The 26,921-nt window shown below is 59.8% G+C and overlaps 1 protein-coding gene across 11 annotated transcripts; it reads right to left on the bottom strand.

Moving 5' to 3' along the window:
* Positions 1-97: 97 nt before the first annotated feature.
* CACNA1F (calcium voltage-gated channel subunit alpha1 F) lies at positions 98-26,862 on the bottom strand. 11 transcript variants are annotated; one of them, XM_090126504.1, is made up of 50 exons: positions 26,576-26,862; positions 26,399-26,491; positions 25,695-25,741; positions 25,109-25,352; positions 24,763-24,868; positions 23,714-23,853; positions 23,495-23,637; positions 23,235-23,387; positions 22,514-22,710; positions 21,508-21,611; positions 21,276-21,430; positions 21,112-21,195; positions 20,898-20,985; positions 20,113-20,139; positions 19,103-19,263; positions 17,981-18,206; positions 16,404-16,611; positions 15,316-15,436; positions 14,468-14,552; positions 14,307-14,361; positions 13,780-13,849; positions 13,526-13,658; positions 12,462-12,591; positions 12,123-12,182; positions 11,896-12,002; positions 11,295-11,382; positions 10,643-10,750; positions 10,491-10,543; positions 9,464-9,610; positions 9,180-9,381; positions 8,301-8,459; positions 7,493-7,603; positions 7,325-7,408; positions 7,140-7,160; positions 6,920-7,048; positions 6,759-6,824; positions 6,573-6,664; positions 5,661-5,820; positions 5,442-5,569; positions 4,608-4,704; positions 4,421-4,523; positions 4,220-4,321; positions 3,829-3,959; positions 3,564-3,689; positions 3,335-3,468; positions 2,688-2,831; positions 2,428-2,594; positions 1,735-1,847; positions 1,414-1,644; positions 98-1,313 (listed from the first exon to the last, which is right to left on the bottom strand). In XM_090126504.1, exons 1-50 carry the CDS (start codon positions 26,641-26,643, stop codon positions 1,053-1,055), a joined length of 6,162 nt encoding a protein of 2,053 aa, XP_089982630.1. In that variant the 5' UTR covers positions 26,644-26,862; the 3' UTR covers positions 98-1,052. The 11 variants fall into 11 exon arrangements, with proteins under 11 accessions (XP_089982630.1, XP_089982625.1, XP_089982620.1 ...); XM_090126499.1 differs by having other exon boundaries at positions 4,220-4,523; XM_090126494.1 differs by having other exon boundaries at positions 1,414-1,847; positions 4,220-4,523.
* Between the last annotated feature and the right edge of the window lie 59 nt (positions 26,863-26,921).

Below are 26,921 nucleotides of genomic sequence, written 5' to 3'. Positions count from 1 at the left end.
GGGCGTGGCCCGAGCACTGCGCATGTGCGGAAGTGGTGGGTGAGAGCACTGAGCATGTGCGGAAGTGGGTGGGTGTGAGCACTGTGTATGTGCGGAAGTGGGTGGGGCTTATGGGTGTGTAGGCGTTCCTCATTGGTCCTCGCTTCCGCCAATGGGCGCGCGGGGTGGGGCGGGGTGAGGAGCACGTGGCGTGAGGCAGATGTGCATTTTTTGAAGTAAAACGAAGATTTTCGGGGTTTCTCACGGGTTAAAAAAAAAAAAAAAAACTTTTTCTGAAGTCCGGGCTGCCGGAGACAGGACAAGGAGAAATGGCCAGAAGCTGGAGCATAGGAAGTTCCGCACCAATGTGCGCAAGAACTTCTTTACGGTGAGGGTGACGGAGCACTGGAACAGGCTGCCCAGGGAGGTTGTGGAGTCTCCTTCTCTGGAGATATTCAAGACCTGCCTGGACGCCTACCTGTGCGACCTGGTGTAGGGATCCTGCTTTGGCAGGGGGGTTGGACTCGATGATTTCTGGAGGTCCCTTCCAACCCCTATGATTCTGTGATTCTGTGATTCTTTGTGGAGGTGAAAAGCCCTTTGGCGGCATTCACCACCCCTTTCTCCTGTTCTGCTCTCCACCACTATTGTCTGAGGTAGAAATTCCCCTTTCCAAGGTTAAAAAAAAAACATTTTTGAGGCAAAGCACCGCAGTTTTGGGGTGAAATACCCCTCTTTGAGGCAAAGCACCACTCTTTTTAGGAAAGCCCTGTGTTTTTGAGGTTAAAGGCCCCTCTTTGAGACAGAACATCACTCTTCAGATATTGAACACCCCTCTTTGAGGCAAAACACCCCTGATTTCAGATCAGACGCCGCTCCTTTGAGTTTAAACGCCCCTCTTCGAGCCAACCCCCCCCCTTTGAGTCCACACACCCCCCTTGCCACCTCCCACAGCACCCTTCAGGCCAAACCCCCCCCTCTTTTCACACCAACCACCACTTTTTGATGCAAAACACCGCTCTGTTGAAGTACAGCCCCCCTTCTTGATCCACCCCCCCCCAGCCCTCCCCCATTTAGGGTCCCCCCACGCACACCATCTCATCTGCCAGCTCCTCCTCCCCGGGCGCTGCCCGCAGCGTCTCCTCGTCGCTGTAGACGGCAGCAGCGGTGCTGTGGGGTGGGGGTGGGCCTCGGTGCCTCCTGGTCAGCAGGTCTGCAGCAGCGCTCTCCATTTCGTCCATCGTCATCTCGCACGCGTCCGCGATCTCCCGTTTGGCCACCGCCACGAATTTGGGGTCGCGGGCGAATAACCCCAACCCTTCCGAGATCAGAACCTGAAGGGGGAAAAAAAAAAGGGGACGTGGCCATGGGGTTGGGTTTTGGGGTGAGTCGGCTTTCTGGAGGGGGAAAGAGGGGGTTTAGCGGTGCACTCACAGCCTCCACCAAACTGTCGGCCGACCCGCGGCCCAGCGGCTCCCGCAGCCGGAGGGACCCTGAGGGGAACCAGCGGGACAGCGGGGGGAGGCTGCCGCCCCCCGACCCCCCCGGGGGTCCTCCTCCTTCCACCAGGATGAGGGGAGCGTAGAGGACGTGGCCGCGTGCGGGAGCCGTGGCCCAGGCGTGGGAGGAGGAGCCCAGGCGCCACGTCTCGGAGCTGCCGTAGCCCTGCGTGGGGTTGGAGCACACGGTGAGGGGGCGATGCTGGTGCTGGCGGTGGCATGGCTGAGTGATGGCGGCACAGCTGCTCCCCGCTACCTGCGGCCTGGCTGGACCCGGTGGCCCAGATGGGGTGTAGGTGCCTGGGATGGGTTCGTCCTCGCAGCTCCCCTGGCGCCTCAGGCACTGGATGGTGAAAGATGGCTTCCGGCCTGTGGGTGTGTCCCCTGTTAGACCACGCCCCTTTGCCAGGCCACGCCCCCTTCCTTTACGCCGCTTATCCGAAATGCCAAGCTATGGTAGGCCACGCCCCCTCCGCCCTTATCCCACCTATCAGGAACACCATTTCCCCGTAGGCCACGCCAACGTGAGTAACCCAACCTATCAAATGCCATCTTCCCGTTGGCCACCCCCACCTCAATAGCCCATCATAACCTTGTGCCCATAGGCCACGCCCACCTCCATAACCCTACCTATCAGAATCACCGTGTCCCTTTTGGCACCGCCTACCTCCATAACCCTACCTATCAGAATCGCCGTGTCCCTGTTGGCACCGCCCACCTCCATGACCACGCCTATCACAAACCATGTGCCCATAGGCCACACCCACTTCTGTAACCCCACCTATCAGAAATGCCATTTGCTCGTAGGTCACGCCCACCTCCATAACCCCACCTATCAGAAGCACCGTATGCTAAAAGACCACGCCCACACCCTTAGCCCCGCCCAGTCCCAAGCCCACGCTTTCCTTCCATAAGCCCCGCCCCCCTCGCTTAAGCCCCGCCCCCCTACCGGCCGGGGTCGGCGGCAGCAGCCGGCGCCGTTTCAGCTGCTGCCCCTCCATGGTTCCCCCGGGGCCGCGCAGCGCGAAGTGCCGGCTGGGCAGCGGCAGCGATCCCCCCCTCTGAGCTGCCCCTGCCCAGCGCGGGGGCTGGGGGGCAGCTGTGGGTCCCGGCAGCCTGGAGCGGGGGGGAGAAGGGACGGACAGACACGAGGACGCGTTGCGGAGGGCTCCGGAGGGGCCCCCGCCCCCCACAGCCCCCCATCCGTACCCGTCCGCTGCCCACGGCAGCCGTGGGGCCGCTCCCTGCGCCTCCTCCTCGCCTCCGACGTCCCCCGGCTCCTCCCGCTCCTCGGGGGGCTCCTCCTGCCCCGCGGCGGGGAGGGGGCCGGGACCCCCAGCCGGGTGCTGCCGCCTGAACGGTTGGGGGGGGTGGAGGCTTCAGTGGGGATGGGACCCCTCAGCCCCTTCACTGTGGGCACCCCCGATGTTGGGACCCCCCCCCCCAATCCCATGGGGATTCTATTATCAGGAACCCCCCCAAACCCCTTTTGTCCCCACTGTTGGGGTTTCTTAACCCTCCCTGGGGATCTCCATTTTGTGCCCCCCCCCCATCCCCATTCCATGTCTGGACCCCTCCAGCCCCCACCCCATTGGGGGGGGGCGAGGACACACACAATTTCAGAGCCCCCTCTCCAATGTTGGGAACCCCCTTATCCCAATAGGAACCCCAATATCGAACCCTCTCCCCCTTGGGGTCACCCTAGCGTTGAAGACCCCCCCCCCTCCTCTCCTCCCTCCTTGAAGACCCCCTCCCACCCTCATCTCCACCTACTCTCCTCCTACCCCCCCATCCCCTTCTCTCTCCATTGGGGCCCCCAGTATCAAGACCACCCCCCTCACCCCCCCCATCCATACCTGCCCCCGTGCCGCTGGGTGACCCCGTGGGGGGGGGCTGCGGGCTCCTCCCCTTCGCTGGGGCTGGGGGGGGCCTTGGGAGCGTCTCCCCTCCCCGGGGAGTCGGGGGCGGAGCCATACAGAGCCTCGGGTGCCTGCAAAGGGGGTGGGTGGGAGGGGCTTCCTGAGTGGGCGTGGCCAAGGCGGTAGGCGTGGCCGCGAGGGCGCGGTCGATGTGGGCGGGGCTTACGGCGTAGGTCAGCTGCTCTTCCTCCTCCTCTTCCTCCTCCGCTCCCCCTCCTCCGTCCTCCCCCAGGTCACAGCTCAGCGCCCGCCGCATCTCGGGGCCCAACGCCTGCAGGGTCTGCAGCCCGGCCTGCAGCAACGAGGGGTGATGGGGAGGGGATCACCGGGCCGTGTGTGCGTGCAGGGGGGTGGGGGTCCTCTATCGCCCCATCTCCCCCCCCCCCACACCCACACCCACACAGACACAACCCCGGGCTGAGGACCCCCACCTGCAGGGCGCGTTCGTTGCTGGGGCTGGCGCTGGGGCCCAGCATCCCGCGCTCCTTCCGCCGCCGGAACTTGCGGAAATAATCCTGGATGAGGAAAGTGGCGTAGAACTTCCCCACGGTCACCTCCTCCTCTGTGTGTTTGGGGGGGGGGGACAGCGTTAAGGGCAGCAGGACCCCCCCCCACTGCATCCCTAACAGCCACCAAGATCCCTCTACAGTGTTCCAAGGGGGCAGCAAAGCCTTTCTGGCATCCCCAGGACCCCCCTGCTGTATCCTCAAAGGCTACGGGACCTCCCTCCAAATGTCAGCTGGGGCCACCCACCTCCCTCAAAGTGTCACCAGGACCCCCCTCCCCACGGCAGCACCGAGGAGGGAGGACCCCCACACTGACCCTCAGGAGGCGGGATGACCTCATCCAGCAGCTTGGGCTTCGTCCGCTTCCAGATCTTCTTGATGACAGCCCTCAGCTCCTTGTTGGCCACATCCAGGTTCCCTTTTTTTTTATGGGGACACACGGCAGCGTCACCCCTCCCGTCCCCCTCGAGGAGGGTCCTGTTATCGCCCCCCCCCCCGCTGCTCCCCAGCCCCAAACCTTCCGTCTTGATCTTGAGGGAGGTGCGGACCAGGGCGAACAGCGTGGCGTTGAAGGTGACGGTGCCATCCGAGTTGAGGGGCATGTTCATGGCCACCAGGCGCTGGGGGAGGGGCGAGGGGGGGGGTAGGATAAGAACAGGGGGAGAGGAGACCCGGTGACCCCCCCACACCCCTCCCTCCAGCACCTTGCAGGCGACACGGTGCGGGCACAGCTTCCCAAAGCCCAGCGGGGGTTGGATGCGGCGCAGCAGCGTCACCACGTCCAGGTGCTTGATGCGGCCCCTGGGGGACAGGGACAGCAGGGGGACAGTGACAGGCGGTGGGGAGGGTGACAGGAGGGTGATGGGGAGGCAGTGATGGTGACAGGAGGGTGACGGTGGTGATGGTGGTGATGGGGAGGCTGTGAAGATGACAGGAGGGTGACAGTGGTGATGGGGAGGCTGTGATGGTGACAGGAGGGTGACGGTGGTGATGGGGAGGCTGTGATGGTGACAGGAGGGTGGCGGTGGTGATGGGGAGGCTGTGAAGGTGACAGGAGGTGGGGTGCGATGGTGACAGTGATGGAGGGGTGACAGTGACCGGGTGCTAATGGGGCAATGACATGAGGGTGATAGTGACAGGAGGATGACAGGTGGCATGTGACAGTGACAGGAGGGTGATGTTGACAGTGATGGATCTGATGGTGAAAGGAGGATGACAGTGACAAAACAGGAGGTGACAGTGATAGGGGGTGACAGTGACAGGGGATGATGGCGATGGGATGATGGCGATCGAGGTGATGGTGATCGAGGTGATGGTGACAGGGGATGATGGTGACAGGGTGACAATGACAGGGGGTGACTGTGACAGGGGATGATGGTGATGGGGTGACAATGACAGGGGGTGACGGTGACAGGGGATGATGGTGATGGGGTGACAATGACAGGGGGTGACGGTGACAGGGAATGATGGTGATGGGCTGATGGTGACAGGGGATAATGGTGATGGGGGGATGGTGACAGGGGGTGACGGTGACAGACCTGGCAGCAGGGTCGTACTCGGACCAGACTCGCTTGAACTCATCCAGGTGGTGGGGGCCGAGGATGGACCAGTCCCGTGTCAGGTAGTCGAAGTTGTCCATGATGACGGCCACGAAGAGGTTGATGATCTGGAGGTGAGGGGAGAGAAAGAGCGCTGCGTCTGCTACGGGGCGGCTGTGGGGCAGGGAGCTCGCCGTGGGGCAGCGCCGTGGGGCTCACCAGGAAGGCGCAGAGCATGAAGAAGCTGATGAAGTAGACGATGGCGAAGTTGCTGCCGCAGGTGAACTCCTCGCCGGGTCCCGCGTCCGACTCGGGGTCGCAGCGCTTGCCGGGCAGGCTGGCCAGCATGATCTCCTGCCAGGCCTCCCCCGTGGCACACCTATAGGGCCAGAGGGACACCTATGGGGCCCTGCAGAGCCCCTCTGGCTGCCCCATATAGAGGGGGGCTGGACCTGAGCCCTGTTCCCTTTACGGTGACGCTGCAACAAGTCTGGACTCCAGAGGAATTCAAAAGGAACCATCCAGTGACCCCCGGACCCTCATAGGGACCCTATAGGTCCCAGAGACCCCACAGAACCATCATAGGGACCCACAGACTCTCATAGGGACTCTATAGGACCCAGAGACCCCACAGAAACATCCAGTGACACCCAAACCCTCATAGGGGCCCTACAGGACCCAGAGACCCCACAGAAACATCCAGTGACACCCAGACCCTCATAGGGACCTTATAGGACTCAGAGACTCTCATAGGGACCCTACAGGACCCAGAGACCACACAGAACCATATAGTGACCCCCAGATCCTCATAGGGAACCTATAGGAACAGTGCACTGACCCAGAGTCCCCATAGGGGTCCTATAGGACCCACAAAACTCCCTAGTGACCCTCAGACCCTCATAGGGACCCTATAGGAATGATGCAGTGACCCACAGTCCCCATAGGGACCCTTTAGAACTCAAAGACCCCACAGAGACCCTATGGAACCATCTAGTGATCCTCAGGCTCCTATAAGGACCCTATAGGAACAGTGCAGTGACCCACAGTCCCCAAAGAGGCCCTTTAGGACCCCCAGACCCCACAGAACCACCTAGTGACCCCCAGACCTCCCCCGGGAGCCCCCAGCCCCACCTGAAGAGCAGCAGCACAGCCTGGGGGAAGGTCTGGAAGTTGTTGTTACGGTTGATCTGGGTTCCATCCTGCAGGGCCACCTTCCCAAAGGTCTGTTGGGGAGGAGGGGGTGATACACAACTGGGCGTGCCGTGGGACCCCCGCCCTCACACACGTGCATCCCTCGCACACACGTGTGTCCCTCACCTGCATGCCAATGACGGCGTAGATGAAGAAGATCATGGCGATGAGCAGCGCGACGTAGGGCAAGGCCTGCGGAAACGGGGTGGTGAGGGGCTCCCTGGTGTCCCCCCCCCCCCCCAAAATATCCCCTCCCCACTGTCCCCCCGTTGTCCCCAGAATCCCACCTGGAAGGACTTGACGAAGGTCCAGAGCAGCGTGCGGATGCCCTCGCCTTTGGACAACAGCTTCACCAACCTCATGACACGGAACAGGCGGAAAAAGGTGATGGAGATGCGGGAGCTGTCCTCTGAGCTCTGCAGGGTGTGTGGGGGGGGGACAGGAGAGGTCAGGGGGACATCAAAAAGCCCCCCCAGACCTTAAAGACACCCCTGGGGATGTCCCTACCTCACCGACGTGACCCCCGTTCTGTCACATGGAAATGGATGAATACAGATGAAAGCAGGTGAAAATGATGGACGGATGGATGGAGGCGAATACGGGGGTCCCAAATATAAGGGACCCCCCCCCCCCTCCCAGAAAAATGTTCTGGGGACTCCCCCCCTTCCCATCAAGGAAGAGGAGTGACTCACGTTGACCTCAGTGACGGCGATGTCCACCACACTGCCCACCACGATGAGGGCATCAAAGGTGTTCCAGGCATCACAGAAGTAATGCTGGGAGGGGGTACATTAATGAGAGTAGGACCCTAAAAGAGGAGCCCCCCCCCCCAACCATGTTACCCCCCCCCAGGGCCCTACCCGTGGTTTGAAGGCAATGATCTTGAGCACCATCTCCACGGTGAAGAGCCCAGTGAACACCATGTTGAGAAGGTCCATCACGTAGTTGAAGGGCTTGGATTGCTCATAGTGCTGGGGGAGGGGGTATTAATTGCCCACCCCCGTGCCTCTAATTGCCCCCCCTGACCTCCTTCTGTCCCCCCAGGACCCTTAACTGATCCCCTATGGGTGCTCTCACTGCCCCCAGGGGCCCAAATTTCCTCCCCTCGTCCCCCCAGTGCACCCTTCACTCCCCCCAGGGCCCTCAAGTGCCCCTCAGGGACCTCAACTGCCCCCCAGGGGGGCTTAAATTGCCCCCAATTCCTCTAACTGCCCCGCTACTGTCCCTTACTGACACCTGGGCCATCTAGCTGCCCCCCCACAGTCCCTAATTGTCCCGATTATCACCTCTTACAGCCCCCCCAGTGACCCCTTTAATTGCCCCTGGACTCCCCAAGAGACCCCCAGGTGCGCTCTAACTGCCCCCACCCTGTCCCTTACACACCCCTGTGACCCTTTAACTGCCCCCAGGCGTCCTGACTGCCCCTATAAGGGTCCTAACTACCCCTTTAAGACTCCTTGCTGCCCCCCGGGACATTTAATTGCCCCCCGGAGTCCTGAATCACCCCCATCCCATCCCTTACTGACCCCCCAGTGATCCTTTAACCACCCTCAGTCTCCAAGTGACCTCTAGGCGTGCTTTAACTGCCCCCAGGGTCCTTATTCGTCCCCCATGGGTCCCCGACAGCCCCCACAACCCCCCCAAAACACCCCCCCGGTCCCCCCCCACCTGCACGGCCAGGGCGATGGTGTTGAGCAGGATGAGGACGAACATGATGTACTCGAAGGCAGTGGAGTTGACCATGGCCCAGACGCGGTACTGGGTGCGATTCTTGGGGATGTAGCGCCGCAGCGGCTGCGCCTTCAGCGCGTACTCCACACACTGCCGCTGCAGCGCCGGGACAAACGGACATGAGGAGGGGTGACAGAGGGACTGCTGGCATCCTGAGGGACTGGGAAATGCTGGGAGAGTGGGATACTGGGAGGAGGTGGCACCGAGATGGGTGACAATGGGATAAGGAACGACGGGATGAGGTGACAACGAGAGAAGGTGACACTGAGATGGGTGACAATGGGATCAGGAACACCAAGAAGAGGTGACAACGAGACAAGGTGACACCAAGATGGATGACAGTGGGACTGAGGAGGACCAAGACAAGGTGACATCGAGATGAGGTGACACTGGGACTAAGTAACACTGAGAAGAGGTGACACTGAGACAAGGTGACACTGAGATGGGTGACAATGGGACTGAGGAGCACCAGGATGAGGTGACACCAAGATGGATGACACTGGGACTAAGGAACACCAAAGTGAGGTGACATTGGGATGAGGTGACACCAAGATGGATGACACTGGGACTAAGGAACACCAAAGCGAGGTGACACCAAGATGAAGTGACAACCAAGATGGATGATACTGGGACTAAGGAACACCAAGGTGAGGTGACACCAAGATGAGGTGACACCAAGATGGATGACACTGGGACTAAGGAAGACCAAGGTGAGGTGACACTGGGATGAGGTGACACCAAGATGGATGACACTGGGACTAAGGAACACCAAGGTGAGGTGACACTGGGACGAGGTGATGCTGGGCTGACGTGCACCTGGTTCTTGTCCAGCTCGCAGTTGCGGTACTCGCTCTCGCCCTGGGCACGGAAGGTGATGATGACGAAGCCGACGAAGATGTTCATCATGAAGAAGGCGATGACGATGATGTAGACGATGAAGAAGATGGAGATCTCCACCCGGTAGTTGTAGATGGGGCCCTGGTCCTCCGCGTTGGCGTCGATGGCTTTGTACAGCAGCCTGCGGGGATGCCAGGAGGGGTCAGCACCTCCCCGAGGGTGGGGAGGGGGCCACTGGGGGTGTCACTGTGCAGGAGACTCACGCGGGCCACCCCTCGAAGGTGGAGACGGTGAAGAGGGCCATCATGCCTGCCAGCACGTTGTCGAAGTTGAAGTCGCTGTTGTGCCACAGGCGCTCGCGCACCGACGGGTGGGACACGTCCCCGTCCTTGTATACCAGGAAGGTGCCCCTGGGGGGGGCGGGGGGCGTCAGTGGGGTGGGGACAGCGTGGGGAGGGAGACAACAGAGGGGTGGGGTGGGGACAGTGTGGAGATGGGGACACCAAAGGGATGGGGACAGCATGGGGAGGGGGACAACAGAGGTGTGGGGTCAGAACGGCGTGGGGATGGGGACAGCAGAAGGGTGGGGACAGTGTGGGGAGGGGGATACCAGAAGGATGGGGACAGCATGGGGAGGGGGACAACAGACAGGTGGGATGAGGACAGCGTGGGTATGAGGACACCAGACAGGTGGGGTGGGGACAATGTGGGGATGGGGACAGCAGAAGGGTGGGTACAGTGTGGGGAGGGGGACAACAGAGGGGTGGGGTGGGGACAGCATGGGGACAGGGTTCCCAGAGGGGTGGGGAGAGCATGGGGACATCAGCAGCCAGACACGGTGACACATGGGGGGATGGTGACACACGCGGGCAGCCTCTACACACACACACACACACACACACACACACACACTCCCCTATGCTCACTTCTGACTCACCACCAACACTCCACCTACACTCAGACCCAACCCACAGCCAACACTTGCTGTAGCTGTGCTCACGTGCAGCTCACACTCAGCTCACACTCACAGTCTGCAGTCATGCTTGGCTACAGTCGCACTCAACCGACGCTCACAACACACACCCAACACTCACAGCTCACACTCAACGTACAACCTCCACTCACAACCAACACTCACAACTCACGCTCCACATACAGCCTACACTCACACCTCACACCACCTACACCCCACTCATACCCTACACTCACACCTCACACCCTACACAACCTACACTCACACTCAGCCTCCACTCACACCCTCCGCTCACACTCAGGGGCAGAAGCACCCACTTGCACTCCCCAGGTGTGTGCTTGGCCTCATCGGTGCAACTGTAGAACTTGCCCTGGGGGAAACAACAGTCAGAGGTGGTGGTGGTGGGGGGGAACCCATCTGGGGTCCTGGGAGGGGTCCCAGCCCCTCGGGGGAGGTGAGGGGGGCCCACCTTGAAGAGCTGCACCCCGATGCAGGCAAACATGAACTGCAGCAGCGTGGTGACAATCATGATGTTGCCGATGGTGCGGATGGCCACGAAGACGCACTGCACCACGTGCTGGGGGACGGCAGGATGGGGACAGCGTGACGCCATGAGGGGAGAAATGGTATGTTGGGGACGTCGGGGGGTTGGGGACACCAGGGGTGGTGTGACACAGGGTGTGGGGAAAAACAGTGTGTTGGAGAAATGGGGTGTTGGGGACAGTGGGATACCAGGAGTTGGGAGCATTGGGTGTTGGGGACACCAGGATATGGGGACAGTGTGACACTGGGTGTTGGGAACAGCAGGACAGTGTGACAGTGGGTGTTGGGGACACCAGGGCAATGTGACACCAGGTGCTGGGGACACCATAACAGTGCAAGTTGGGGACACCAGGACAGTATGACACTGGGTACTGGGGACACCAGGAAAGTGTGACACTCAGTGTTCAGACACAAGGACACCATGACGAACCAGAGACTCACACCTGTGGCAGCAGCACCCCAGTCACACCCCATGTTAGGAGTCCCAGTGCTCCCATTCACACCAGTACACCCAGCAAGCTGCCCCGGGCACCTCCCAGTGCCCCCCCAGTGCCTCCCAGTCCCTCCCAGCAGCACACCTTGAGGCCCTTGGCACGGTTGATGGCTCGCAGGGGCCGCAGGACGCGCAGAACCCGTAGGATCTTCACCACTGAGATGGCACTGGAGCTGTCAGCGGGGACACCAGTGCACCCAGTTAGATCCCAGTGCCCCCAACAGTGCTCCCAGTGCTCCCAGTTGCCCCAGCAGCGCTCCTAGCACTCTCAGTGCTACTTCCAGTGACCTTAACCCATGTTCCCTGTGACCCCGTGCTGCTCCCAGTGCCCACAGTGGCACCTCCAGTGCCTTACAGTGTCCCCAGTGGCACTCCCAGTGCTCCAGTGGCATTCCCAGTGACATTAGCCCATGTCTCCAGTGCTCCCAGTAGCACCTCCAGTGACCCCAGTGCCTTACAGCGTTCTCAGTGACACTCCCAGTGGCACTCCCAGTGACTTTAACCCATGTTCCCAGTGCCCCCAGTGGTGCTCCCAGTGCTTTCCAGTGCCCCCAGTTGACACCTCCAGTGTCCCTGGTGCCTTCCAGTGCCACCAACAGCACTCCCAGTGCACCCCTGCGGCACTCCCACTGTTCCCAGCGCCCCCAACCCACATTCCCAGCGCTCCCAGTGTCCCCAGTGCTCACTGGATGCCAAAGGAGACGAGGGAGACGCCGACCACCAGCAGGTCGAGGAGGTTGAACCAGTTGCGGCAGAAGGAGCCTTTGTGCAGGAAGGCGCCGAAGGCCGTCATCTGGGGGAGCCCGTGAGCCCCAGCACCACAGACCCCCCCCAAAAAAAAACACCAAACAACCCCACAACCCCCCCCTAAGTCCCCCACGGGTCCCTCAACTCCCCCAGATTCTCCTGGTACCTTCAGCAGGATCTCCACAGTGAAGATGGAGGTGAAGGCATAGTCGAAGTAGCCCAGGATCTGTGGGGAGGAGAGGAGGGGATGAATGGGGTGACCCCAGCCTCCCCCCCCCCCCCCCAGGACTTCTCTCCAACCCCCAAACACCCCCCAACACCTAAACACAACCCCCCAAACCCGAAGAACCCCCCCAATCCCCAAGGACCCCCCCAGCACCCCTCTCAATCCCCCCCCACCCCATCATGGGGCATGCAGGTCCCACATGGGGATGGGGTAAGGGACCCTCCCCAGTCCTTCCCGGTTCCCCCCCCCCCAGTATCCCCAGTCTGCCCAGTATCCCACGTGGTTGCGGGGCGAGTGGGCGCGCACGGGGTCCTCGGCGGCCAGCGAGACGCTGCTGAGGATGATGAAGACGAGGATGAGGTTGGTGAAGACATGGTGGTGGATGAGAGCGTGGCACCGCACCCGCAGCCTGCCCAGAGCACAGGTCAGCACCTCCCAGTGCTCCCAGTACACCCCCCACTCCCCTCAAACCAGTGACCCGGGCACCACCCCATTGCTCCCAGTTTCCCTCAGTCTGTATCCCCACACCTGGCGTCCCCAGTTCCAATTGACACGGTTTGTGGCCCAGTTCCAGTGCTCCCAGTGCTCCCAGTCTGCATCACCAGGTTCAATATTCCCAGTACCAGTGCCCCGGTTTGTGGCCCAAGTCCCAGTGTCCCCAGTTTCCCCAGTACACATCTCCAATCCCAGTTTTTCCAGTCCTAATGCCCCCGGTCACCCAGTACACATCTCCAGTCCCAGTGTCCCCAGTACCCCCCCCACTTTGTGTCCCCACTCCCAATTTTTCCAGTTCCAGTTTTCCCAGTTCCCCCAGTATACATCCCCAGTCCCAGTTTCCCTCAGCCCTATTCTCCCAGTGCCCACAGTTTGCATTCCCAGTCCCAGTGTCCCCAGTCCCTCCAGTACACATCTCCAGTCCCAGCATCCCCAGTTTGTATCCCCAGACCCTCCAGTACACATCTCCAGTCCCAGTATCCCCAGTGCCCCCAGTTCGCATCCCCAGTCCCAGTGTCCCCAGTCCCCCTAGTGCACATTTCCAGTCCCAGTGTCCCCAGCGCTCCCTGTCTTTCTAGTCCCAGTGTCCCCAGTCCCAGTGCTCCCAGTGCCCCCAGTTTGTGTCCCCAGTCCCAGTTTTCCCAGTCCCAGTCCCCCCAGTACACATCTCCAGTCCCAGTGCTCCCAGTGCCCCCAGTTTGTGTCCCCAGTCCCAGTTTTCCCAGTCCCAGTGTCCCCAGTCCCCCCAAGTACATATCTCTAGTCCCAATGCCCCCCCACCATCCCCGTGTCCCCACCTCCCCGCTCCCAGTGCTCCCAGTACCCCCCCAGTCCCTCCCAGTGCTCACGGGTTGGTGCTGCCCAGCAGGAAGAAGGCGCTGCCCTCAGGGATCGGTGCCACTTTGTTCTTGGGGGGCTCCTCCAGGCTCTCCAGCCGTTGCCTCCCCAGGCTGTCCCGCTCCCCCCCGGCCCCTTCATCACCTGTGGGGAACCACCAGTGCGTGGGGGGGGTCCTTCTGCCCCCTCCAAAGGGAGGGGGGGTCCTTCTGCCCCTTCTTCCCCCTCTTTTCCCCCCCTCCAGGGATTTTGACGTGGGGCTGACCTTCCTCGCTGCCCTCCTCCTCCTCTTCCTCCTCCTCCTCCTCCTCCTCCTGCTGCTGCTCCCCTTCGACCTGGAGGAGTGTGCAAGGCCGTGCACATGCGTGTGAGGTCATGGGTTGGGTCATGAGAGGGCTGTGCATACATGTGTTGGGGGGGTGCAAGCGTGTGCGAGATGCACACGCACGTGTTGGGGTGTGCAAGGGTTGTGCTGGATCATGTGAAGGTCACATACACACGTGACAGTTGTGCAAGGGCTGTGCACACCTGTTGGGGTGTGCAAGGTCCATATACTCACATACTGAGGTGTGTGAGGGTTGTGTACACACATGTTGAGTCATGTGAAGGCCATACACACACGTGTTGGGTTACACATACGTTGGTGGTGTGCAAGGGCCATACACACATGTTGAGGTGTGTAAGGGTCGTGTGCATGCATGTTGGGTCATGTGAGGGCAATATACACACGTGTAAGGGTGCACGAGGGCCACACACACGCGTGTTGAGGCGTGCACACCCACTCACACTCACCTTCACGCTCACATCCTGGCTCCCTGCGTCAGCCTCCACCTCCCCGGCCTTGTCCCTAAAGTTGGGTGGAGGGGACAAACTGGGGGGGCTCACACATGGGACAGTGGTGCCCCCTCCACACCCACACCCCCCTCCCTGGGTTTGGGACCCCCCCCGCTCACTTCTTGCCCTCTGCCCCCGAGTTGATGTTATCACCATCCGCAAGGTTGTCCACCGCGATGGCCAGGAAGACATTTAGGAGGATGTCTGTGGGGAGGAAGGGGTTAAGCAATGCTCCCAGTGCTTCCCAGTATCCTCCCAGTGCCTCCCAGTATCCCACAGTGCCCCCAGTCTCCTCCCAGCATCTCCCCAGTGCCCTCAGCATCCCCCTCAGTGCCCCCCAGTCTCCTTCCAGTTCCCCCCAGTATCCCCCAGTGCTCCCCACTATCTCCCGTTGCCTCCCAGTATCCCCCCAGTGCCCCCAGTCTCCTCCTAGTATCCCCCAGCATCTCCCCAGTGTCCTCAGTATCCCCCCCAGTACCCCCCAGTCTCTTTCCAGTTCCCCCCAGTATCCCCCCCCAGTACCCCCCAGTCTCTTTCCAGTTCCCCCCAGTATCCCCCAGTGCTCCCCACTATCCCCCATTGCCTCCCAGTACCCTCCACTCCCCCCAGTCTCTCCCCAGTGCCTTCCAGTATCCCCCAGTGCCTCCACAATTCCCTCAGTCCCTCCCAACCCCCTCCCAGTGCCTCCCAGCCATCTCCCAGTGCCCCCCAGTCTCCTCCTAGTATCCCCCAGCATCCCCCCTCTGCCCTTCATTATCCCCCAGTTCCCCCCAGTTTGTGTCCCAAGTCCTTCCAGTTGCCCCCAGCATCCCCCCAGCGCCCCCCACTATCCCACAGTGCCTCCCAGTCTCCCCACAGTGCTCCCCAGCCTCCTTCCAGTCCCTCCCAGCCCTTCCAGTGCTCCCAGTGCCCCCAGTGCCCACTCACAGTTCCCACAGTGCTCCCAGTGCTCCCAGTGCTCACTCACAGTTCCCACAGATGAAGAGGATGACGAAGTAGACGCAGACGAGCATCCCAGGGAAGACAGGCCCGCCATAAGCCATGATCCCATCATACATCACCGCGTTCCAGTCCTCCCCAGTTAGGATCTGGGCCAAAAATGGGGGGAGGGACACACCCCAAAACCTCAGCGTCCCCCTCCCAGTGATCCCAGTGCTCCCAGTACACCCCCAATTCAAGCAACGTGGCCTCCCAGTCCCCCCTCTGTCAGCCACCCACAGGACTGCAACTTGGGGAGGGGGGAGATTTTCCAGCCACATTTTAGGGTCTCATCAAAGTTTTGGGGTCCCTCACAAGGTTTTGGGGTCCCCTACCAGAATCTGGGGTCTCTAAAGGTGTTTTGGGGCCTCTGAAAGGGGTTTGGGGTTCCCCTACAAAGTTTTGGGGTCCCTAAATGGGTTCTGGAGTCCCTAGAGGGGTTTCTGGTTCCCTAAAAGGTGTTTGGGATCTCCCTACAAGGATTTGGGGTTTCTTAAGGGCATTTTTGGTTTCCTAAAAGGAATTTGGAGTCTCCCTACAAGATTTTGGGGTCCCTAACAGGATTTCAGGGTCTCTAATAGGGTTTTTGAGTACTTAAAAGGGGTTTGGAGTCCCTAAGAGGATTTTGGGGTCCTCAAGAGGGGTTTGGGGTGTCCATACAAGGTTCTGGTGTCCCTAAATGGGTTTAAGGAGTCTCTAAGGTGAGGGGTTCTGGCTCCCTAAGGGGATTTTGCAGTCTCTAAAGGGGTTTTGGGTGTCTCTAAAGGGGATTTTGGGGTTCCTAAGGGGGCTTTGGGGTGTCTCTAAGGGGGATTTTGGGGTCTCTAAAGAGGATTTTGGGGGTCCCTAAGGTGGCTTTTGGGGTCCCTAAGGGCGATTTTGGGTGTCTCTAAAGGCAGTTTTGGGGTCTCTAAAGGCAGTTTTGGGGTCCCTAAGAGGGTTTTTGGGTCCCTAAAGAGGGATTTTGGGTGTCTCTAAAGGGGATTTTTGGGGACTCTAAAGGAGTTTTGGGGTCCTTAAGGGGGTTTTTTGGGGTCTCTAAAGGGGATCTTAGGGTCCTAAGGGGGTTCAGGGCACCTGGAAGACGGTGAGCAGGGCCTGGGGGAAGGTGTCGAAGGTGCTGCGCTTGGTCTGCGTCTCGTCGAAGCTGAAGCGGCCGCCGAAGAGCTGCATGCCCAGCAGTGCGAAGATGATGATGAAGAGGAAGAGCAGCAGCAGCAGCGACGCGATGGACTTCATGGAGTTCAGCAGCGAGCCCACCAGGTTGCTCAGCGACGCCCAGTGCCTGGAGGAGGGGGGGGGTACTGGGGTTACTGGGAGCACTGGGATGGTCACCTCTCGGTGTCACCGTGTTGTCACCTCAACACTGTTGCCCCCATCCCCACGTTTTTCCCAACACCACGTCATCCCCATCACCCTGCTGTCCCCAGCATGGTGTTGTCCCCAGGCCACCAAACCTGTGCTCTGTGGAGACAACAGGCGGCTCTGTGTCAACCTACAGCACCCCCAACACCGTGCTGACCTTGTCACCTTGCCATCCCCACCACCAACACCAACCCTGTCACCCTGTTGTCCCCATCACTGTGTCACCTCTCTGCCACCAAAGCGGCGCTTCACAGAGCTGAGAAGCGACTGTGTCAACCCACAGTGTCCTCAGTTGTCCTTGTCACCAGGCTGTCCCTGTCACCGTGTCACCCCAACACCACACTGAGTGTCACCGTGTCACTCTCACCACCATGTTGTCCCCGTGCCACCAGACTGGAGCTCTACAGAGGCAGCTCAGTATCACCTCCTGGTGTCCCCAACACCACGCTGTCCTTGTCACCCTGTCATCCCTGTCACCCTGTTGTGCCATCACCCTGTCATTCCTGTCATCCTGTCATCCCTGTCACCTTGTCACCCATCACCCCATCGTGCCATCACCCTGTCATCCCTGTCACCCTGTCACCTGTCACCCTGTTGTGCCATCACTCTGCCATCCTGTTGTGCCATCACCCATCATCCCTGTCATCCTTGTCATCTTGTCACCCATCACCCTGTCATCCTATCACCCTGTCATCCCTGTCATCTTGTCACCCATCACCCTGTCATCCCTGTCACCCTGTCATCCCTGCCACCCTGTTGTGCCATCACCCTGTCATCCCTGTCACCTTGTCATCCATCAGCCTGTCATCCCTGTCACCCTGTCATCTTGTCACCCATCACCCTGTCATCCCTGTCACCCTGTGATCCCTGCCACCCTGTTGTGCCATCACCCTGTCACCTTGTCATCCTTGTTACCTTGTCATCCCTGTCACCCTGTCATCCCTGTCACCCTGTCATCCTTGTCACCCATCACCCTGTCATCCTGTTGTGCCATCACCCTGTCATTCTTGTCACCCTGTCATCCCTGTCACCCTGTCACCCATCACCCTGTCACCCTGTCATCCCTGTCACCCTGTCATCCTTGTTACCTTGTCACCCATCACCCTATCACCCTGTCACCCTGTCATCCCTGTCACCCATCACCATGTCACCCCTGTCACCGTCACCCCCTTCACCACCCCGTGCCACCAAACAGCCGCCTCACATCTCTGCCTCTCCACATCCCCTTCAGCACCCCCACCTCCCCGTCACCCTTCCCCACCCGTCCCTCTCTCCCCCCTCACACCCACCTGGTGACCTTGAAGACTCTCAGCAGGCGCACGCAGCGCAGCACGGAGATGCCCAGGGGCTCCATGGCACCGCGCTCCACCAGCGCTGTCTCCAACACCCCGCCGCACACCACGAAGCAGTCGAAGCGGTTGAAGAAGCTGGCGAAGTAGCAGGAGGGCCCCAGGGCGTACAGCTTCAGAACCATCTCGGCAGCAAACAGGGAGAGCAGGGCTTTGTTGGCGTAGGCTGTTTGGAGGGGGAAAAAAGGGTGGATTTTGGGGGCTGGGGTGACCGTGCGGTGGTGGGGTGACTCAGAGCCATCGTCAGCTCTGAGGAGAGTCTGTTTGGTGGCACGGGGATGATAGGGTGATGGGACACGATGGGGACAGGATGGGAGGGTGACAGGAATTACGTGGTGACAGGGGTGAAGGTGACAGGGATCAGGGGGTGACAAAGATGAAAGGGTGAGAGGGAGAAGAGGGTGACAAGGATGATGTGGTGACAGGGATGATACGGTGACAGGGATGAGAAGGTGACAAAGATGATGTGGCGGCAGGGATGACATGGTGACAGGGACAAGAAGTGACAAAAGTGAGAGGGTGACAGGGAGGAGAGGGTGATCGGGATGACATGGTGACAAGGACAAGAAGGTGACAAGGACAAGAAGGTGACAAGGACAAGAAGGTGACAAGGACAAGAAGGTGACAAGGATGAGAAGGTGACAAAGATGATGTGGCAGCAGGGATGACATGGTGACAGAGACAAGGTGACAAAAGTGAGAGGGTGACAGGGATGACATGGTGACAAGGACAAGAAGGTGACAAGGAGGAGAGGGTGACAGGGAGGAGAGGGTGACAGGGAGGAGAGGGTGACAGGGAGGAGAGGGTGACAGGGATGATGTGAAGGCAGGGACAAGAAGGTGACAAAGGTGAAAGGGTGACAGGGAGGACAGTGTGACCAGGATGACATGGTGACAAGGACAAGAAGGTGACATGGCCCACAAGAACAACATAATGCTGGGGTCACTGTGGGGTGACAGAGAGCCACCTCTCACCTCCACGAAGAGCACAGGGGACAACGCGGCGATGGAGCGGCACAGCAATGGGGACAAAGAGTGCCAGGGTGACACGGTGACCCCGTACCTTGCGTCTCGGTGAGCCACTGGGGCTGCCCGTGGTGCTCGGAGGCGATGGTGAGGGTGTTGAGGAAGACGAGGAGCAGCACAGTCCAGTAGAAGGAAACGGATTTCACCGCCCCGCGGCACCGCCGGCGCAGAACCCGGTTCAGGCGGCGCAGGCGGCGCCTGGAGGGGAGGATGAGGTGAGCTGGGGGAGATCTGGGGGGGGGGTTGGATGGTGTCGGGGGGATCTGGAGGGTGATGGGGGTGGTTGGGGGTATATGGGGGGATTTGGGGGGTTTGTGGAGGTGGTTTGGGGTAAATCGGGGGAAGTTGGGGGATTAAAGGGGTGGCTTGGAGGAATTTGGGGATTTATGGGAGGTGGTGTGGGGTATATGGGGGCATTTGGGGATTTATTAGATGGTTTGGGGTATATCGAGGGGATTTAGGGATGATTGGGGTGGTTGGGGGTATATGGGGGGATTTGGGGGGTTTGTGGAGGTGGTTTGGGGTAAATCGGGGGTAGTTGGGGGATTAAAGGGGTGGCTTGGAGGAATTTGGGGATTTATGGGGGGTGGTGTGGGGTATATGGGGGCATTTGGGGATTTATTGGATGGTTTGGGGTATACTGAGGGGATCTGGGGGGTGACGGGGGTGGTTGGGGGTATATAGGGGAATTTAGGGGGTTTATAGAGGTGGTTTGGGGTATTATCAGGGGAATTGGGGGGATTATAGGAGTGGTTTGAGGGATATTGGGGGAATTTGGGGGTTTATGGGGATGGTAGGGATACACGAGGGGGATCTGTGGGCACCATGAGTGAGTTTTGGAGTATATGGGGAATTTGGGGCATAACAGCAGTAGTTTGGGTGTACAACAGCAGGACTAGGGGGCAATGTTGGGGGGTGGTTTGGGGTACACTGGAGGATTTGGGGGCATTGTGGGGGTACAGTGGGTAGAGTTGGAGACACACGGATGCTGTTGGCTGTGTGGATTTGGGGGGGGGGGCACAGCATGCCCCCATTTCTTCAACTCACCAAAATTTTGTCTTGGTAATTTTGCCCCTGGGGAGGGAAAAGAAAGCACAGAGTTACCCAAAAAATTGGGGGAATCGAGGGGCACACAGGGTGTATGTGGGGGTCCCTGTGGATGCAGGGGGGGTCTGGGGGTCAGTGCTGGGGTCCCTGGGGGTCAAGGAGCTGTGGGGGGGGGTTTCAGGGTCACTTATGGGGTCCTGGGGGAGGTCTATAAGGAGCTGTAGGGGAGTTCCAAAGTCACTTTTGGGGTCTGGAGGGGGAGGTAGGAAGTTATGGGGGGGTCCAAGGGTCCACTTTGGGGTTTGAGGAGGTCTATAAAGAGCAGTGAGGGGTCCCAAGGTCAGTTTTGTGGTCCTGGAAGATCTATAAGAAAGTGTAAGGGGAGTCCTAAGTGTCAGTTTTGGGGTCCTGGGGGGTCTATAAGGAAAAATGTGAGGTCCCAGTGTGAAATCTGGGGTCTGGGGAGTGGGATAGGGAACTACTGGGGGAGTCCTAGGGTCAATTTGGGATCTTGGGAGGTCTATAATGACCTGTAGAGGAGACACAAGGTCACTTTTGGAGTCTGGGGTGGGGGATAGGGAACTAAAGGGGGTCTCAAAGTCAACGCTGAGGTCCTGGAAGAGCTGTAGAGGTATCCAGAGATAAATACAGGGAACCATGAGGGTCCCAGGCTCGATGCTGAGGGCTATAGGGAGCATTGGGGAGGGCTGCAGGCACAGTAGGGAGCACTGCGGGGGGGGCTGCAGAGGGTCTGAAGGCTCCTGGGACCCCAGGGCTGCACTCACAGGCAGCGGTCGCAGGCGTTGGGCTGTGCCTCCTCCTCTCCTGCCGTCTCGGTGTTCACCGACGTCGTCTCACTGCCGGGGAGGCTGGCTGTGGAGTTGGGGGGAGGGCAAGATCAGCACCCCACGACGGGACAAAGGTGGGGGGCAGCCCTAATCTATGGGGTATACCCCGATTTTAGGGGGTGCACCCTCGTTTTTGTCGTCACCTCCTTACCGTGGGTGTCGGTGGAGTGGCTGGCGTGGCGCAGCCACTTGAGGCGAGGTTTTCTCTTCCCCATCAGCTCCTCGGCGGTCAGGCCTGCAGGGAAGGGGGACAACGAGGTGACAAAAGGAATTGGGTGGGGGGGACACGTATCTATCCCCCCCTCGGTGACATACGGTGCTTCTCGTGCTCGTCCTCATCCCCTTCCAGGTCCTCAGCCTGCGTGATCCAGTCCATGTAGCCCCGCAGGTCCTCCTCCAGCTGCTGCTTCTCCCGCAGCTTCTGGAAGTCACCGCGTGCTTTGGCCTTCTCACGTTCCTTGGAGAACTCCCTGAGGGGATGGGCACGCGTGACACACGCTAACAACATGCTAACGACACGCTAAGGACACGCTACCAGCCTGCTCACCCGCTCAGCACCCCCAGCACCAAGTTGAGGACGAAGAAGGAGCCGAAGATGACGAGGCTGACGAAGTAAATCCAGGGCAGCTCGTGGCCCATGGCATCCTGCATCTGGGGGGGCACAACGGGGGGGTGTTGGGGTGGTCCCGGGCTATTTGGGGTCACGCTGGGGGCGGTGGAATTTGGGGTGACCCCATGGGGTGACAATTAGGGTGAGTTTAGAGGGATGGAATTCAGGGTGACCGCATGGGGTGGCATTTAGGGTCAATATAGGGTGATGTCGAGGGGGTGGAATTTGGAGTGACCCCATAGAGCGACTTTGGGGGTGGTTTTGGGGGATGTGTGGGGCGACTTTAGCATGGGTGGAATTTGGGGTGAACCTGTGGGACATTTGAGGTGAGTTTGGGGGACATTTTGGGTGACAACATGGGATATTTGGGGGGAATTTGGGATGACTATGGGAAAATCGGGGTGACAACAGGGGACAATATTTAGGATAACTTTGAGGGACATTTGGGTGTGACTCTGGGGGACATTTCAGGTGACAACGTAGGATGATATTTGGGGTGATTTGGGCAAAATTTGGGGACACTGGTTGGTTTTTGATCTGAAAGTGGAACAATATTTGGGATAACTTTGGGGTGATTTTGGGGGAAGATTGGGGAAATATTTGGGGGTGACTTTGGGGGATGTTTGGGGTGATGTTAGGGGACATTTGGGGGTGACTGGGGTATATTTGGGGTGACTTTGGAGGAACTTTAAGGTATATTTGGGGGTGACTGGGAGAATTCCGGGGTGACCCCAAGAGACATTTGGGGTGGCCTCACAGAGCGACACTGGGTGACCTTTGTGGTGTCTCTCGGCAACACTGGGGCAGTTGGGATTTGTGGTAACCCCATAACGGGGGGAAATGGGGGCTGACAAAGCAGAAAGGCAGCGTGGTCTGGACACACAAAGGAGGGAGGCACATTTTGGGGTTTCCCCCCACCCTCCCAGGGAAAGGGGGGGCTCACCCAATAGAGGACATCGGTCCACCCCTCCATGGTGATGCACTGGAAGACGGTGAGCATGGCGAAGAAGAAGTTGTCAAAGTTGGTGATGCCACCGTTGGGGCCCTCCCAGCGGCCCCTGCACTCCGTGTTGTTCTGCAAGCAGGCCCGGCCGTGCCCCGAAAAAGCACAGGGGGAGGGGTCGTCCTCCGATTCCAGGTCTGGGGGGGGTCCAGGGGGGTCATCAGCACCCCCACAATGGGGTTAGGAGGCAGTTTGGGGGATGGAGAGGGGGTTGATGTATGAGAGATGGTGAGAGATGCCTCCTCTTTGTAAGGGAGGGGGAGGTTTGGGGTGGGGGTCTCATGGGGGGCAGCTCTGGGAGAGCTTTAAGGGAGCGGGGGGGGGATCCTAACATACAGTTGTGAGGTGGTGTTGGGTGATGGAAGGGGAATTATGGAATCTTGGAGTTGAGGGTGGGGGTCTCATGTGATATAGGGGCAGGTGGCCAATGTGGGAGGGGGGTCTTGAGTAATTTTGGGAGGGGGGGAGGGCAGGGGGCCCTAGAACCCCTCTGGGAAGTGATTTCAGACAACTAGGGGCTCTCTGGAGTCCCAGAGATGGGAGATTGTCGTGGTGCACGGAAGGAGACATCCAATGGGGGGGATCCTGGGCAATTTCAGGGGAGTCCTAAGGATCCTGGTGGGGGAGAGGGAGGCAGTGGGCACCCGTGGGCACCCCTCACCAGAACCAATGAAGAAACAGGTCTTGTGCATGCGGCCGATGAAGAGCTCGAGGCCGATGATGGCGTAGATGATGATGACGAACAGCACCAGCAGGGCGATGTGCAGCAGCGGCACCATGGCCTTCATGATGGAGTTGAGGACGATGTGGAGGCCTGGGGGAGCCCAGAAGGGTTCAGCAGGAAGCTTGAGGATGAGGGGGGGAGGGTCAATGTGCCACCCCACTCCCCCACCACAGATAACAGCCCCCTCCCCAGCTCACTGGGAACGCCGGAGACGAGGCGGAGGGGCCGCAGGACGCGGAAGGCGCGCAGAGCTTTGACGTCGAAGCCGCCCGGTTTGCCGCTCATGTGGTGAGCTTCACCGGGTTTGTGGGACACCTGCTCCAGGATGACGCTGAAAAGCCTGAGGGGGACAACGAGGAGGGGGTCGCGTGGGGGGTCCCCACCTCTTTGCGTCCCCCCCAAGGTCAGGGTCTCACCCCACGATGACGATGACGAAGTCGAGGAGGTTCCAGCCGTTGCGGATGTAGGCGCTGGGGTGCAGCACCAGCCCGTAGGCAATGATCTTCAGGAACGTCTCCACCGTGAAGATGATGAGGAAAACGTACTCCACTTGTTCCTATGGGGAGGGGGGACAAGGGACAGGGGTCTGGGGGTGCTGCAGGCATCCCCACAGCCACTCCTCCCCCCCTGAGGACAAGGGAGTCCCTGTGTCACAACCCCACATCCACCACCCCTCCTTTGAGGATAAGGGAGTCCCCATGTCACATCCACAACCCCCCCTCCAGGGGACAAGAGACCCCCCATGGCCACCCCCCCCTTGGGGACTAGGAACCCCCTCCATGCCACATCCTCATGGCCACATTCCCCTCGGGGACAAGGGACCCCCTGTGTCACATCCCCATATCCACCACCCCCCCTTGGAGACAAGGGACCCTAATGTCACATCCCCACATCCACAACCTCCCCCTGGGGACGAGAGACTCCCTATGTCACATCCCCATGGCCACATCCCCCTTGGGGACAAAGGACTCCCAAGGTCACATCCCCATGGCCATATCCCCCCTTGGGGACAAGGGACCCTACATGTCACATAGCCACATCCACAACCTCCCCCTAGGGACAAGAGACCCCCCATGTCACATCCCCATGGCCATCCCCCCCCCCCCCCTTGGGGACAAGAGATCCCCCAGGATCACATCCCTGTGGCCACTGCCCCCCCCCCTTGGGGACAAGAGACCCCCCGTGTCACATCCCCATGGTAACCCCTCTCTTGGGGACAAGGAACCCCGGGACCCCCGAGATCACACCCTCATGGCCACCACCCCCTCCCCCTTTGGGAATAAATGTCACAACCATCCCTTGCTGTGGGGGAAGGGCACTAAATCCAGATTAATTCCACACCCCCCCCCCCCATGCCCCCAACTAAGCAGCTTAAGGCAGCAGCACACACGTGTGCACAGGGACACGTGTGACACACATCAAGCTGCCCCCCATTTAAACAGGGTGGGGGGGGGGGGGTTCCTACCAGGTTGTGGTTGGCAGCGTTGGAGTCATCCTCAGGGAAGGGGATGTAGACCCCCAGCGCCACACAGTTGGCAAAGATGGTGGCGAGGATGAGGATGTCGAAGGGCCTGCGAGGTCAAAGGGGGGAGGCAATGAGTAGTGGGGGGGTTCAGGCCCCCAGTTTTCCCCATAGCCATCCCCAACCCCTGTCCCCCCCACCCTAAGAAGTGCTGTGCCCCCAAATTCCCAAATGGCCATCCCCCCACCTCCCTATAAGCCCCCAAATTGTCCTCATGTCACTCCCAAACTCACCCCCCTCCCCAAAAGTGACCCCATCTTACCTGCACGCCCCCCAAAACAGAACTTACTTCCACTCCACGATGCTGATGGCTGCTCTGCGGATGGGGTTGTTGAGGTGGAGGCAGAACAGGGCGCGGGGGGAGCGATGGACCCCCCCTGTTCCCTGTCCCTTGTGTTTGGTGTGGGGGGGACGGCGGTGCCGTTGCCCCGGGGGGGTCCCACCGTCTGTTACCCCCCCGTTGCTTTCTGTTCCTGACCACCCCAGGGGCTGCCCCATGGCTTCGGCCAAAGGTGACAGCCCCTTGGGGGGGCCTGTGGGGGAGGGTTTGTCAGTGGGGTGAGCAATGACCCCCCCCCCAATATACTGAGACCCCCCCACACACCTTTGAGGAAGCCCCCCCATTCCCAAATCTTCCTAAAGACGTCCCATAGCCCCTCAGATGCCCCCAGACCCCCCACATCCCCTTTGGGACTCTCCTCACCACCTCTATGACCCACTGGGACTCCCCCCAGAACTTCCATAACACCACTGGGACCCCCCACCCCCCACATTCCCCTTGAGCTCTCCCCCAAACCCCCATATATCCCCTTTAAGCTCCCCTTCTTGAACCCCACATCCCCTTAAGACCCCTTCAGGACACCCCCTACACTCACCCTCTCCATTCTCTTCAGACTCCGACATCCCAGGAGGGGTCCGGTGACTTGGGGGACAATTTTAAGGGCGCTCAAGGGGATTGTGGTATTTTGAGGGTGCTGATGGGGTTGTGGGGGGGGATGTTGGGAATCTTAGGGGGCTTGGAGGGGGTGGGGGAGGGCAGTGGGAGGGAATTTGAGGGAGGTTGGGGGGGTCTCTGGGCTCCAGGCCCTTCCCACGGCTCCTCCTGCGGCCTCGCGCTCGTTACTGCCGAGGGATTAACGGCTTAACAAGGCTGGGATGGGGACATGTGCCCACGTGTGCAGCAGGGGAATGGGGGCATGGGAGGGCGAGGGGCAAAGGGAAAGGTCTGACCACCACCACGGGCACCATTTTCTCCCCCTGCAGACCCCATCTGCCCCTCACCCACCCCCACGGCCACCCATTTCCACTCAACCCCCCCCCTCACACCCCACATCCATCACCTCCCCATCACACACCATCCCCCCGCAGTTGCCCCCTCGCTGGCACCATTTCCCCCTCACCCACCCCCCATGGACACCGTTTTCCCCTCTGCTGTGCCTCACACCTCACACTCCACCTCCCATCCTGCCCTGCGTGGAGGGCCCACCACAAACTACAACTCTCATCATGCTCCACTGCAGACTTCAACTCCCATCATGCCCCCAACACGGACTACATTTCCCATCTTGCTCACCGTTACCTACACTTCCCATCGTGCCTACAAAGGTCGTACAACATGCCAGTCGTACAAAGACTGGCATGTTGTGCCCATAGGTGTGCTCCTGCGGGATGCCTGCCATTGCAATTGTGAATAAAATCTGCTTTTTATCAGAGATACCGTCCTGACAGAAGTTATTTGGGTATTTCCAACACTCACACGTAGTTAACGGCCGGCTGTGAGGGATGAGGGCGGGCCGACACCACACTGAGAGAGACGGCCGCCATTACTCCACACACAAAACCCAGCTGTATATCGGCAACGTTGCCCTTTTTTCCTACAATAATTTACAGTGGCTCGCTTGCAGAGAAGAACTCAATTAACTACGCTCTCTTTTTTTTCTCTTTTCAGCGAATTTTCACCAAAAAACTCAAAGCTGTCAGCGGACAAGATGGCGGACGGCAAGGAACGAGCAAAATGGCGGCTGCGCGGGAAGCCGCACTTTCCGGCGGAGGTCGGTGTCACGTGACAGGAAGTGAGCTTCTCCACGTGACATGGCGGGGAG

Source organism: Phasianus colchicus, chromosome 29 (assembly GCF_987193195.1).
Source record: "Phasianus colchicus chromosome 29, bPhaCol1.hap1.1, whole genome shotgun sequence".
In the NCBI taxonomy this organism is placed as follows: Eukaryota; Metazoa; Chordata; class Aves; order Galliformes; family Phasianidae; genus Phasianus; species Phasianus colchicus.
This window is presented reverse-complemented; position numbering and strand designations above follow the sequence as displayed.

What these genes read in the sequence shown, in the direction of transcription:
- CACNA1F (XM_090126493.1), bottom strand. Translation starts at nt 26,643, where the DNA reads ATGGCGGCCGTCTCTCTCAGTGTGGTGTCGGCCCGCCCTCATCCCTCA. An exon ending in AGGCACGATGGGAAGTGTAG is followed by an intron (nt 25,742 to 26,398) that starts GTAACGGTGAGC and finishes TTGTCCCCCAAG; the next exon opens with TCACCGGACCCCTCCTGGGA. An exon ending in ACGCCGTCATTGGCATGCAG is followed by an intron (nt 6,665 to 6,758) that starts GTGAGGGACACA and finishes CCTCCCCAACAG; the next exon opens with ACCTTTGGGAAGGTGGCCCT.